The sequence below is a fragment of the Somniosus microcephalus genome, chromosome 14 (assembly GCF_052327205.1).
Source record: "Somniosus microcephalus isolate GS21.2 chromosome 14, FLI_Smic_1.0, whole genome shotgun sequence".
NCBI classification, from domain to species: Eukaryota; Metazoa; Chordata; class Chondrichthyes; order Squaliformes; family Somniosidae; genus Somniosus; species Somniosus microcephalus.
This window is the reverse complement of record NC_141000.1, coordinates 85,009,652-85,024,348: the sequence shown is the minus strand read 5'-3', so window position 1 is coordinate 85,024,348 and position 14,697 is coordinate 85,009,652. Positions and strand designations below refer to the sequence as shown.

Genomic DNA, 14,697 nt, shown 5'->3' with positions numbered 1-14,697 from the left:
AGATCAAGAAATATATTTTGAAGTTACCCAAAAAGAACTTTGCTATAATGAGAAGCCATCTTGTAAGATAAATATATAGAAAAATCTTACCGCTGGGAGAGACCATGAGTGGCTCTGAATGCCTTTGTTCTTCTGGAGGTAAGTTCAATGAGATGACCAGCACCGTACCCAAACTGGTACCAACCCATAGGCATGGTGAGAGGGTAGAGTCCATCTTTCGGCTGAAGGACTCCATGAAGTATAGAGCAGTTATAGCTTCCTTTGATTCTTTGTCAATGCTGGAGACACTGGAACTTCGGGACCGGTTAAAAGAATTTTCTTTACTTTCTGCATAAAACCAGTGAACAATAAAATCGCTTGAGATCAAGAAATAATTGAAAAGATGGTACATACAATTCTTCTAGGCATTAATATTCCTAAGTGTTGTAGGGTTTGATGGACGTATACTTCCAGAATTTCTAATCCACTGTAGTTTCTAAATTATGCTATTACATACTAGAATTTGTTGCTACTAGATCAGTGCCAGCTGAGGCCCAATAATCATGGCAGATTTGAATGGCTCAGTAAAATTAGCCACTGTTCTATCGCTGCTGTGTACCATTTATATACTTATAACATTCATAAAGTGCAAATAATATTTTTATTGCAACAAACACAATCTGATTTTGAAAAAAGGTAACTATTGCCATGAGTTTTCTGGAATAATAGCAGTAAAAAGAAAATACTCCGAGGAGAGATCTAGATATGTATTCAAATTGCAGTGCAGCCTTAAACTGTTTATCAGTATTCCGCTGACCACTAAGTAGAGACACAACATATACTAATGGGGAGATATTCAGAATTTGTTTTATCCTGCTAATAATGCACCTGCCCTGATTGTGATGGCAGTATGGAGAAATCAAGAACCTGCACTCACCTCTCCATCCAAGTAAAATTGTAACATCACCAAAAATACGGTGAAAAAGAGATAAATAAATTGAAACTCAGTTATTAAAAGTGAATTTTCAACAATTGTTTTTAAAAAATAAACATTTAATAGGTTCCTTATTAAAACTCAATGATTGAAAAAAATCTTTAAATTACCTTATATCTTATTATGGTATTATTGTGTCTTGCTTGTCAAATTAATTTAGTAAATTGACCAGATAATGGTTGAAAATAAATTTACAATATCATTAGTGCTATATTGCATTGTCGATAAATGCTGACTGAATTTAAACCCTTAAGTGGTCTGAAATTAGGCATTGCTTGTTTGTTCACAGGGATATAAGTTTGGTCTCAATTGAAAGCATTTTGATTTGAAGGCTAGTCTGTAATAAAGATTGCCAGCTGGCAAAAGCCTAGGGATAAAGAGTTTCCAAACTTCGCTATCAGATAGAGTGGCTCAGTCCAGTCAAAGGCTCCTATGCAGTGGGGAAATCAGAGACCAAGCTACCCCCAGTTTGCTCTTCCACATTTCTAAAGTGTAAATCAATAGCCCATAGCACCATTAACAAAGGTGTGGGGCCATACTTCCTATCCTACTTGGCAAATGGTGACATTAATTGAGGTCTAAAAAAAATTAGAAATGAGGCTGAGAAGATACTGAGAGAAAAAATTCCCTAGTTATCTGGAGAAGGAGTAAGGGAATCCCTTGCAGTGTCAGGATGGACATATATCTGTGTTCTTTTCTGGTTTAGACAGTCTAGGTGGGAAGGAGAATTTTGGCATGCTCCAATCTCTGGCAACATCATTGGCCAAAAATTTGCGTTCAAAATAATGGTGAGGCTAATGGCGCTCGCTGTTATTTATGCGTAAATGGTACAGCAACTTCAGGCAAGGAGCAGATGTGCGGTTAAATGCCAATATCCAAAAGTTGCTGTCCGAGTTTAGCTGCTCTGCTGTTAGCTTCACGAAAACACCAGTTCACTGTCTGCCTCACCATTGAAATGCACTGATTGTCATGAAGTTGCTGTATTTGCACGGTAGATAAATAAATTCACCACAGAAAGTTAAGTCTTGTACCCTTGTACAAGTGCAAGTACCCTTTTAACAATATGACAATTGCTAATTACTGCCAATCAAGCTCTCTGGCACTGAAAATTAACTGTTACATTTCTTCAGGTATTAATTGTTGGAGATTTTGAAAATGTCAAATTTAAAATTTATTTTTTTTACTTTACTTTCTATCTCTTTTTTCTCTCTCTTAATCCAATCTTTCTTTCCCTCTATTTCTCGTTCTGTACCTGCTTTGTATTAACCCACTCTAATTTACACTTCCTTCTCCGTCCTTCCTCTGCTAATTTCTCAATCCTTCAATCTGATTGGTTAATCGCTCCACCATTGGCGGCCGTCCTTTCAGCTGCTTAGGCCCTAAATTCTGGAATTCCCTTCCTAAACATCTCTGCCTCTCTCTCCTCCTTTAAGATACACCTTAAAACCTACCTCTTTGACCAAGCTTTGGTCACCTGTCCTAATATCTCATGTGGCTCGGTGTCAAATTTTGTTTGATAACGTTCCTGTGAAGCACCTTGGGATGGTTTAGTATGTTAAAGGTGCTATATAAATGCAAGTAGTTGTTGTTGTTAAGGAGATACACAACTGGTTGCCCTGTTCACTCAGGTCCGAAATAACTTGTTTCTCTCGGTGACGTTACCAGCTCGCGCTTCCAGCAAAATGCATGAACATGTCTAACTAATGGCCAATGCCGTTAGATGTCCTGCTGCAACAAAATCTGGACAAATAACTATTTGTATGGAAAATGCAGTGGCTGTAGTTAAGTGTTTAAAACATGCATTAGACATTAGCCAAATCGAGGATAACAGGTGTGTAAACAAATCTTGGACAGCTTGTGGTGAGATTACTAGTTCTTGTGCACTGGGCTGGACTACCAATACATTAACCAAATTTCCAAGTCTCCAAAGTTCAAATCTGACAAAAACTTAAAACATTTATCCTTTCAGTCCATTGATCGTAGTTCAAGCAATATAAAGTTGACAATAAAATATAAGATATATATTTATAAGTTTAAAACAATATAGTTTTAATAAGGAATCACATTTTTAAAAATTGTTATTTTGCTTAGAGGCTTGCTTCAGGGGTAAAATCATTCATCATTTAGTGATACAACTCAGTCTTACCTTTTTCACTCCATGAATATGAAGAAGCATGGTGCTCATCGTGAGAGAAAATACTGATGCCGTGCAATTGCTGAAGCATTGCCCGTCTGGAAGTGTGGCCTACTGTCCCAAAAGGCGTGCAAAAGGGACATTCATTATATAGCAATCAGTCAAAACAAAAACTGCCTACAAAAACTCTCGCTGGCATGCAAATTCCATGACAATCAAAAGATACACACAGGCACTATAGGGAAATGTAACCTGTTTTGAGCTTGACTGATGAAAATGTGACATTGGTGCCTACAGGGCACACACAGTAGATTCTCTTACAGCATCCCCCTGTCACTTTTTATATCAGTCCAGCCTAGTCTGAGGTTTGCTCATCCTTATCTAAAATTACATGCAGACATGCACAATTAAGATGTTAACTTTAAAAGCAAGTAACTGATATCAGTACTGATACTAATGCTGAGTAAATTACTTCATTTTTTAATACAGGAAAGTAGAATGCAATTTTGGTTCTTTTATTTTAGTAAATATGACATAAAATAATTGTATATTTAATGTTTGCTTTCAATATGGTAGCTTCAATAAATATATATATCTTAATAGTTTTTACTTGGATACTTTGGTTTGTGAGTAAGTTTACAAATGTTCCAACTTGTTTCTCTTTGCAACATTTTAGAAGGTTATCAATTTGATGCAAGGTTGACATAAATTGGCATTCTTCATTTATAATGACTGGTGTAGTAAGATCATTCAGGATGGCAAAAATAACACCAGGCTTCTCTTCACCCATAACCGTCTTCTCAAACCACCCTCCCCTGCCTCCTCCTCCCTCACCTCCAACAATAAATGTGAGGAGCTCATGGACTTCTTTGTTAAAAAGAGTATCTGATTAACTGCTTCTGCTTTCAATTCCCTCACTTCCCCTAGCCTACCAGACCTTATTTCCTCTCCGTTTCCCCCCTGCCCTAACCCTAAATTAGCATATTTCTCTATCTTCCCTCTTGCCCTTTCAAAGCTCATCTTGTCAATGAGACTGACCTCTTGCTCTCTCGACCCTATTCCTACTAAATTGCTGACAACCCAACTTTCCTTCCTGGCTCCCATATTAGCAGATATTGTTAACGGTTCTCTCTCCTCTGGTATTGTCCCCTTTTCCTTCAAATCTGCCGTCATCACCCCACTCCTCAAAAAAACCAACCGTTGACCCCTCCATCCTTGCAAACCATTGCCCCATATCCAACCTCCCTTTCCTCTCCAAAGTTCTTGAACGTGTTGTCCCTCCCAAATCTGTGCCCATCTTTCCCAGAACTCGTTTGAATCCCTCCAATCAGGCTTCCGTCCCTGCCACAGTACTGAAACTGCTCTTACCAAGGTCACAAATGACATTCTAATTGACTGCGACAAAGGTAGGTTTTAAGGAGTGCCTTAAAGGAGGAAAGAGAAGTGGAGAGGCGGAGAGATTTAGGGACGGAATTCCAGAACTTAGGACCTAGCCAGCTGAAGGCACGACTGCCAATGGTGGAGAATTTAAAATCGGAGATGTTCAAAAGGTCAGAATAAGAGGAGCACAGAGTTCTAGGGGGATTATAGGGCTGGAGATTACAGAGATAAGGAGGGGTGAGGCTATGGAGGGATTTGAAAACAAGGATGAGAATTTTAAAATGGAGGCGTTGCTTAAGTGGGAGCCAATATAGGTCAGCAAGCCTATCCCTTCTTGTCCTTCTGGACCTGTCTGCAGCCTTTGACACGGTTGACCACAAAATTCTGCTCCAATGCCTCTCCACCATCGTTCAACTGGATGGACTGTACTCGCCTGGTTTCATTCCTATCTTTCCAGCCATAACCATAGAATCACCTGAAATGGCTTCCCTTCCCGATCCCGCACTGTCACCTTTGGTGTCCCCCAAGGATCTATCCTTGGCCTCCTCCTATTTCTCATCTACATGCTGCCCCATGGTGACATCATCCGACAACACGACGTGAGTTTTCACATGTACTCTACCTCTCCTCCATCTCTCTCGAACCCTCCACCGTCTTTATACTATCAGACTGCTTGTCTGACATCCAGCACTGGATGAGTAGAAATTTCTTACAATTAAATATCGGGACGGCCAAAGCCATTGGCCCAAAATTTGCGGTTGGAGGCCTCTGACCTGTAAAAAAAATCTATGAATTTACCTGGTGGTCCGGGAGGTATGGAGACTTGCGCTCCTGGGCCTCTCCAGGTATGCGTGGGCAGAGGCCCACGTATCCCAGGGGCACATGTGGTTCGCAAGCACCCCTGGGATCATGTGTGCCGGCCCAACCAATAAAAGATTTACAAGAATGGTTCCAGGGATGAGGGACTTCAGTTATGTGGCTAGACTGGAGAAGCTGGGGTTGTTCTCCTTAGAGCAGAGAAGGTTGAGAGGAGATTTGATAGTGTTCAAAATCATGAGGGGTCTAGACAAAGTAGAATCTGTTCCCATTGACGGAAGGGTCGAGAACCAGAGGACACAGATTTAAGGTGATTGGCAGAAGAACTAAAGGCAATATGAGAAAAACTTTTTTACGCAGCGAGTGGTTATGATCTGGAATGCACTGCCTGTAAGGGTGGTGGAGGCAGACTCAATCGTGGCTTTCAAAAGGGAATTGGATAAGTACCTGAAGGAAAAAAAATTGCAGGGCTACGGGGAAAGGGCAGGGCAGTGGGACTAGCTGGAGTGCTCTTGCAGAGAGCCAGCACGGGCTCGACAGGCCTCTTTCTGTGCTGTAACCATTTTATGATTCTAAAATAATGGTTAGTACTTAAGAGTAGAAAGTTCTGGAATATGTGACTTTTTCTTGTATTAATTTTTAAATGCATAGACACATATTTTGTGAAGAATTTTATATTTTGATTGCAGTGATTTATATCCTAAATCCAATCACAATGGTAATGCAATCTTTCAACAGCATAAATCTAATTTTGCTTTGAAAAAAATACTTTTGGGAGGGCATACTTATCTATATTTCTGTTTGTAATAGATGCTTGTTAGTATTTTTTGATAAATCGGACTTGCAAGAAGGAAAATTAGAGTTGATGATCTGCCTCTATAATACTCATTAGTGATCCAGGACTGAAATAAAATTAATAGCAGCATCTGATCATAATGGAAGATTAGAGATGACAGAATTACTTAAGCAAACATAGTTTGATTTTTGTGTAAAAGTAGACAATCTGTTGAACTCTAGTTTTTCAGCAATCAAGAGTATTCCAGATTAGCCTTTGTATTCTAAAAGAAATGACCAATATGATCAAAGATGTGTCTTAGAATGTTCACCTGTAAGAAGTGAAACTGGTGACTTGCGTGGTGAAGCATTCATGTAGAAAGTGTTGTCAGTTTTCTGGCTCCAAATGCAATATAAATGCAATTTTCTCACATAATGTGATGGTGCTCCAAAAAGCTGCCTGTGTTTACTGAGTGTGTGATCTTCTTAAGTTAAAGGAAAAGAATTAAAAGGCAACAATTGCTTGTATGACATACTTAATTTTCAAGCCTAACAAGAGTCAGTGGACAAGGGAAAAAATAGGGTTTTACATTTATAAAGTTTCATAAACTGGTATCCTTAATACAGATTGCAATTGGGCTTGTCTGGAAGAAGTGCAATATATATTTATTTAGAATTAAGTATTTTTGCTATTTGGTGACATCTTTGAGGAAATGAACTGTACTTTTGATAACAGTACATATTCCTTTTCATAGTTATACTCCATATGCTATGGAGAAAAGAAATGCAACTGCATAATTAGTGGGCATCGAATTACATCAAGTGTATAGCACAGAAACAGGCCATTCGGCCTAACTGGTCTATGCCGGCGTTTATGCTCCACGAGTCTCCTCTCACCCTACTTCATCTAAACCTATCACTGTATCCTTCTATTCATTTCTCCCTCGTGTGCTTATCTAGCTTCCCCTTAAATGCATCTGTGCTATTTACCTCAACTACTCCTTATGGTAGCGCATTCAACATTCTTACCACTCTTTGGGTAAAGAAGTTTCTCCCGAATTCCCTATTGGCTTTATTAGTGACCAATGTTCCCTTTAAGCTGCGCGGCTGTGCAGCTGTCTGGAGGTCCCGCACAGCCAGTTCACAGGCTTTTGAATGGAAAAAACGCGCATTTCCCCCCCCCAGAAATTAAAGGGAACATTGTTAGTAACTACCTTATATTTATGACCTTTAGTTTTGGACAAGTGGAAACATTTTCTTATCACCTACCCTATTAAACCCTTTCATTATCTTAAAGAACTCAGGTCACCCCTCAGCCTTCTCTTTTCTAGAGAAAAGTGCCCCAGCCTGTTCAGCCTTTTCTGCTAATTATATCCTCTCAGTTTTGGTATCATCCTTGTGAATCTGTTTTGCACCTTCTCCAATGCCTCTTTATCCTTTTTATAATAGGGAGACCAGAACTGTACACAGTACTCCAAGAATGGTCTAATCACAGTTCTATACAAGTTAAACTTAATTTCTCTGCTTTTCAGTTCTATCACTCTAGACATGATCCCGTGCTTGGTTTGCTATTTTTTTTAATGGCCTCATTAACCTGCGTCACTTCTTAGTCATTTGTCTATATGTAACCCTAGATCCCTGTGCTCCTCTATCCCATTCAGACTCTTATTATCCAAGCAATATGTTGCCTCCATATTCTTCCTACCAAATGCACCACTTCACACTTATCTATATTGAAATTCATTTGCCAATTACATGCCCATTCTGCAAGTTTATTAATGTCTTCCGGTATTTTGCCACATTCTTCCTTCCATTTAGGTGTTGTCCGGAAATTTTGAAATTGTACTGCCGATTCCCGAGTCCAAATCATTAATGTAAATTGTGAACAACAGTAGTCCCAGCACCGATCCCTGTGGAACACCACTTCCCACCTTTTGCCAGTCTGAATAGCTATCCTTAACCCCTACACTCTGCTTTCTGTTTTGTAGCAAGCTTGCTATACATTCTGGTACATAGAAGGCTGGTTAACAAAATTGAGGCTCATGGAATAGGTGGGTCAGTGGCAGCTTGGATAAGGAATTGGCTTAAGGACAGAAAACAGCGAGTTGTGGTAAATGGCTGTTTTTCAGACTGGAGGATGGTAAACAGTGGTGCTCCCCAAGGGTCAGCGCTGGGGCCACAGCTTTTTTTTGATATATTTATATATATATATATATATAAATGACCTGGATATTGGAATAGAGTAGAATTTCTAAATTTGCCGATGACGCCAAACTTGGGGGTGTGGCAAACAGTGATGATGGTACCAATCGACTGCAAAAGGACATAGAAAGGCTAGCAGAATGGGCAGACAAGTGGCAGATGAAATTTAATATAGAGAAGTGTAAGGTGATGCATTTTGACAGAAGGAACAGGGAGAGGCAATATGCACTTAATGGCACAGTTTTAAAGCGTGTGCAGGGGCAGAGGGACCTGGGAGTTAATGTGCATAGGTCCCTGAAGGTGGCAGGACATATTGAGTGAGTGGTTAACAAAGCATATGGGATCTTGGGCTTCATAAATAGAGGTATTGAGTACAAAAGTAGAGAAGTTACGCTGAACCTTTATAAATCACTGGTTCGGCCACAACTGGAGTATTGCGTCCAGTTCTGGTCACCACACTTTAGGAAGGATGTGAAGGCTCTCGAGAGGGTGCAGAGATTTACCAGAATGGTTCTGGGGATGGGGGATTTTAGCTACAAGGACAGGTTGGAGAAGCTGGATTTGTTTTCATTAGAGCAAAGGAGGTTAAGGGGTGATTTGATAGAGGTGTACAAGATTATGACGGGTTTGGATAGGCTAGATGGGGAAATGCTGTTCCCACTAGTTGATGGTACAAGGACTAGGGGGACACAGTTTTAAGGTTATGGGCAAGAGATACAGGGGGGAATGTGAGGAAAAACTTTTTTACGCAGAGAGTTGGTGACGACCTGGAATTCGCTGCCGACGGAAGTGGTGGAAGCAGAGACACTCAATGTTTTCAAGGGGAGACTGGTTAGGCACTTGAGGGAAATAAACTTGCAGGGCTATGGGGATAGAGCGGGGGAATGGGACTGACTGGATTGCTCTACAGAGAGCAGGCATGGGCTCAATGGGCCAAATGGCATCCTTCTGTGCCGTTATGACTCTAAGACCTGTCCCCTGACTTCACATGCTCTGACCTTAGTCATGAGTCTGCTATGTGGTACCTTATCGAAAGCCTTTTGTTAATCTAAATATATTACATCTACTGAATTACCCTTGTCTACTCTTTCTGTTACTTCTTCAAAAAATTCAACAAGGTTGGTCAAGCATGACCTTCCCTTTTGAAACATCAGTTTCTAGATGTTTTTCTATTACATCTTTGAGTAAAAATTCCATTATTTTTCCTACCACTGATGTTACGCTAACTAGTCTGTTGATCCCAGGACTTGTTCTATCTCCCTTTTTAAATACAGGAATAACATTTGCAGCAGCATGTGACCCTTTAAGAGATTTTAGGCAGGAACCACATTCACTTCCTTTAATTCCAACACTTGTGTATTATTCAGCTCATCATCCATCGTAAGCAGTTACAGGAAACTTTCGATTAACCGGCCACTAAATAACCGGAAATGTCAGTTAACCGGCAAAATTCAGGAGTCGGTTCAGATAACAGTTACTGTTTTTTTACTCATTTCTGGCTGTGGAAGCGTCTAACTGAAGCTGTTGCTAAGCTACAGAGACGCTTGCAAGCTGTGCTGATTGTTTTGAAGCTGTTGCTAAGCAACAGGGTTTGTTGCTAGATACGGAGCTCAGAAGTTCCGTATGTTTTAACTATAGCGCTCAATTCACCGGCAATGTTGACAGACCGGCACCAGCTCGGTCCCGTCCGTGCCGGATACCAGAAAGTTTCCTGTACAATGTCACCTACTTGTGAAAGCATTGTTGCCACAAGACTGTTATCCAGACATTTTGCATCAAAGATTTGTTTGTTAAAATAGTTTCTGAGACAGGTCATCAAATAGCAAAAGTTCCTACTGTAGTTGCATCGTCCTTTGTCATTACTCACCTTATATTGAGAAAGCCTTCTCAAAGAGCTGAGTTACATGGTTTCATAATGTGTTGCTGCACGAATAAGTAGTGCCGTAGAGTTATAGGACACAGGTTCCCAATCCCAAGTGTACTGTGCTCACTCGTGCGCGACAGTTCAGAGCACAATGAATGAGTTATGAGACATGACAGCTGATTGTCAGTCTGCGCACCCAAGCATTGTGTATGTATGGCTGGTGGAGAAACTGGAAGGATTTCATACATTCCTCCCCCCAGAAAATGAAAGACGTCTTGAGACTTCCTCTACACTTTAGGATGTGAGATAATAGCTGAACAGGTAGATTGGAAAAGTTGAGAAAGGCACTTTCAACATGGAGCTAAATATATTTAGACACTGTTACATCATTAAAAAAAACCCTGAAATGTAATGGTCAAACATTTTGAAAAATATCGGGGATGGGTTTTTGAGGAGGGTGGTGATGATGGTGGTTTTGAAAGGGAGATGAACAATACCCGAGGAGAGGGAATCATTTACAGTGTCAACTAGCATTGGAGCTTGGAAGGGAAATTAGGTGGTCAGCAGCTTAGTGTAAATGGGATAAAGGAGCAGGAGGTAGGAAAGCATGTCATATTCATCAGTAGCATTGTTCATGTCAGTCATGTGCATGTTATTAGTAACGAGATTTTTGCATACAGTGCAAGACATGAAACCTGACATAGACTCCTGTAAGCCTATCACAAGTAGCTAAAGAAAATGAGTTTTCATTTGAAAGGCCAGACAGTGGTAAAGCTGAATGAAATATATTCCCTGCAACTGTACTAATACAGCTTGGTTAGTAACAATAGTGGAAGAAAAATAACTGAATGAGTAGCCTCATGTACCATAGGAAGTGAAGGGTTACATGGTTCAGTTTCATCACCTTTAAAGCAAAGATACCTATTTTTCACTTCAGTTTGATAGGTGACCTATTTGTGGCATGCACAATATAAGAATGAAAATAACATTATTAAAATGAAACAAAATAGTCACAATCTATCTTTGTAACCTCCTCCAAACCTCCAACCACCACCCCCTCCCCCACCAAAGAACTTTGGGTTACTCAGACTCTGACTTCTTGTACACCTCCCCTCCTTTCATGCCACCATTGGTGGCTGTGCCTTCAGCCATCTAGGCCCTATGCTCTGGAATTCCCTCTCTAAAACTCTCCATCTTCCCTGCCTCCTTTAAGATCTTCTGTAAAACCCGCCCTTTTTGATTGCCCCTTTGAATATCTCCTTTGGCTGATTGCCTCTATGAAGCACCTTGAGATGTTTTTCTGCATTAAAGACCCGATATAAATACAAGTTGTTGTTATGATAAAAGCCTCTGCCTAATCACTCCCTGAGCAAAAAGATTAAACGATCATGATTCTTTTGAATGAATTTTGAGTTCAGGAGCAAATTCTCTTAAGATTTTAGAATACAAATGCAGAGGTTCTATTTTCACTCTTATTACTATAGCCATTCATAGACAAAGTTGTAATGAATGTTTCCCTTAACAATATATACTGGGTTAACCAGATTAACTATCTACTGAGAGTGTAATACAAACTGCAGTGTGTTTTATGGTGCAATGAGACATAAAATAAAGCACAAGTCAATAGCAACAGTTTAAGGATCTACATTGTATAAGGTTTGGCCTGCTATACTATTTCTCAGAAAGTAGTTTTATCTCCCATTTGGACTCTTTTATTGGTTAATTAGATTACTTCAGTCAACTAATCTAAGTATTTATATTATCAACCTGTAAATTTTATTGGTGACTGTGTGATCAATTTAGGTTTTGAGTCTCTTTCAAAATTTCATTTGAAAATGTTGGTGGACCAGGTGAAGCTTTCATGGCATTAGTAACAGCTGATGACATTTCTTAAGAGCATCACTGTTAATGGTATCTATAAAATCTAATATTAGTCAAACAATAAGAAAATATATATAAACACTAGCACATGCTAAATTTGCTCAATTAAATATATCTGGTTTTGCGACTGAATGATGAAATTGAGTAAAATTCAAATACTGACAGGATTTAACATGGACAAAGACATCAGCATCAACAACGGGCAATGCTTCAGTAACAGAGGTTTGAAGGGATAGGCATATGAGGTGCACACATTCAAGGAAGACAGTTTAAAGAGACAGAACCCCTTTGTTTGATAAGCATGCTGTGATCCAAACTGGGTTGCAGTAAAAGGATGAGTTATAAAGGGAACACATTGTTTTGTTTCTCAATGTCAAATGATTTTGACACAGGAATGTGATTCTGAACATTTTCTGCAGTTAATTTGTCCCTCACAATGTTTTAGAGTTACCAGAATTACAAGATTTTATAGTAATCATTAACAGTATGGGAGGTTCATTGCTATTCATCAATTTTCAGATTGTTTATACACAGAAGAAAAATAATCATGTTGGAATTAAAATGACAAAGTACAATTTTCAGAAATCACAGCCTAAACTTATCATTGTTTATGACTGGAACAGAAAATTCTGTTGAAAACCACATTAGATGTTCTTCCCCCCCAGAAAAACTGCATCCTTTATTATAACCCATTCCCTGTAAACTTGACTTGGACAGCAATTTGCTCAAGCCTATTAGTAACTTGGACCCCTCAAAAACAAAATTACTTTGCAAAAAAAGTCACTCCGGCCTTCTCCAAAACATGTATATAAGGGACATGTATCCTTTAATTTTTGTCCTTTTCAGCAATATCATCATCTTTTAATTAACCTGCTATAAGTTCCAAAAAGGCAAAGCCAAAGAGAAATTGATCATTTTAAAAAAAGAAATTGTTTAAAAGGTGGAAAGAAAAGCTCTGCATAGATTGTTCAAATGGGGTTTGTACATCCAATAGCTAAAGTTTGTAATGATTCAAATTGTGGTACAGTATATTGATTTTTAATATGCCTGCTGTTTGTTGATTTACTCAGGTGTTAATCTGCTGAAGAAACAGCATGAAAATGGTAGGGTTCCTGTTCTGTCCATAAAAATATACATTTGCACTCTGGTCCAATCCAATGTATCTATCCAGTTTCAGAAAAAGCATAGACAGTGTCATGCATCTACTCAGCTAATTAATAAAACAGTGATATTGCAGTAAGATTTTTTAAAAATTAAGTGGGATTTAATTTACAAATACCAGCCTAAACACAGGCAATTTGATTGGTACTGTGTAACATGATTTCATGTTTGTGTCATGTTTGGTGGGGCATCACTTAGATGAGATCTCCTGCTTTGTTGTTGTTGCTGCTTCTGCACATATCTCACAAGCCTAGCTGAGAAGTGACAAAATTCAACAAATGATTGGTAGATGAATCTTTTGTTATATGGGATGTGAAATATGCAAAATGTGTATTTTGCGTGGTATTGCCAGTGCAGAACCTCAAGGTCCTGAGGGAACCTACTGATCCACTTATTAGTGTGGTATTACAGGACTTTATTTCTACCACTAGATGCCACTATGAACTAGTATAGCGGCTACTTGGGTCAAAAAATAGACATTATGATGCCATAATTGTTCTTATTCTCAAACGTTCTATTTGATTTTAAAGTGACATTTTCTACAGGTCTAGGTGCCCAAAAAGCAAATCCAAGTCAATTTTTTTGAAACTGGCTAGACTACTGCGTTGCTTATTTTAGTATAATTTTCTTTCAACATTAGTCATTGACTGGCCCATATTCATTTACCTGGTCCTTTTCATTGCACTGAATAAATCTGTATCCCATTTTTTTCATTAAATCTTTTTCTTTTTTGAAAAGGCTGGAGTACATTGAAATTAACGAATTACTAGACAGAACATTTGCAATGGTTTTTTAAATTACAAACTAGACGGATGAATTGGATACTGTCTCTTTAAAAAACACACATTAACACTGAAATCATCATAAAACATTGATTTCATTATCACACAATACTGATGGTGTAATTACATAGAAAACACCACATATTTTCCAGATTGACAGTACACAAAGCATGGGACTAACATAACATATAATTTCAGTACATACAGAATAACAAAATCTTAGACAATAACTCTTTGATGGGCTGGATTGTCCACTCAATGCGTTTTCTTCCCTAAATAATAACTGACCATCTCAGGCAATTGACTGATTTTAGTTGTGGTCAAGTTGAAATTTACCCTCTCCTCCCCACTGGACTCCTACATACAATCTCCTTCAGCTGAGAGAATTCAACTCTATAATTAGCCATCAGAATGGGTAAATAGGTAAGATTGTCATGTGACTTTTCCTCTGCATGTGAAGCATGCCTAATGGCCCATCTATGAAAGAACTACGAAAACTTATCAATATGTATGGGACCTAAGTAATGTATAAGTTAGCTTTAGGACTCAAACTTGCAAATATGTGATGACACCAGTGCTGCTACTGTTAGGGTACTGGACCAGTAGAGTTTAAGAGGCTGAAAATCCATGGGGGAGAGCAACCATGAAAATGCTGGGATGTGCCCACCCGGGACCTCCAGCGCTGAACCTGACAAAGTTTAGAGGATAATTTAAATGCCACTAGGGGCAC

At 39.0% G+C, this 14,697-nt stretch overlaps 1 protein-coding gene across 2 annotated transcripts in view; it reads right to left on the bottom strand.

Moving 5' to 3' along the window:
• The window catches only part of stxbp5l (syntaxin binding protein 5L), a 583,450-nt gene that overhangs the window by 34,305 nt on the left and 534,448 nt on the right, over positions 1-14,697 (bottom strand). For both annotated transcript variants that reach the window (XM_086006840.1, XM_086006841.1), the window contains one exon: positions 91-327. In XM_086006840.1, the coding sequence (XP_085862966.1) occupies positions 91-327 (237 nt within the window). The remainder of the gene's footprint in view (positions 1-90; positions 328-14,697) is intronic.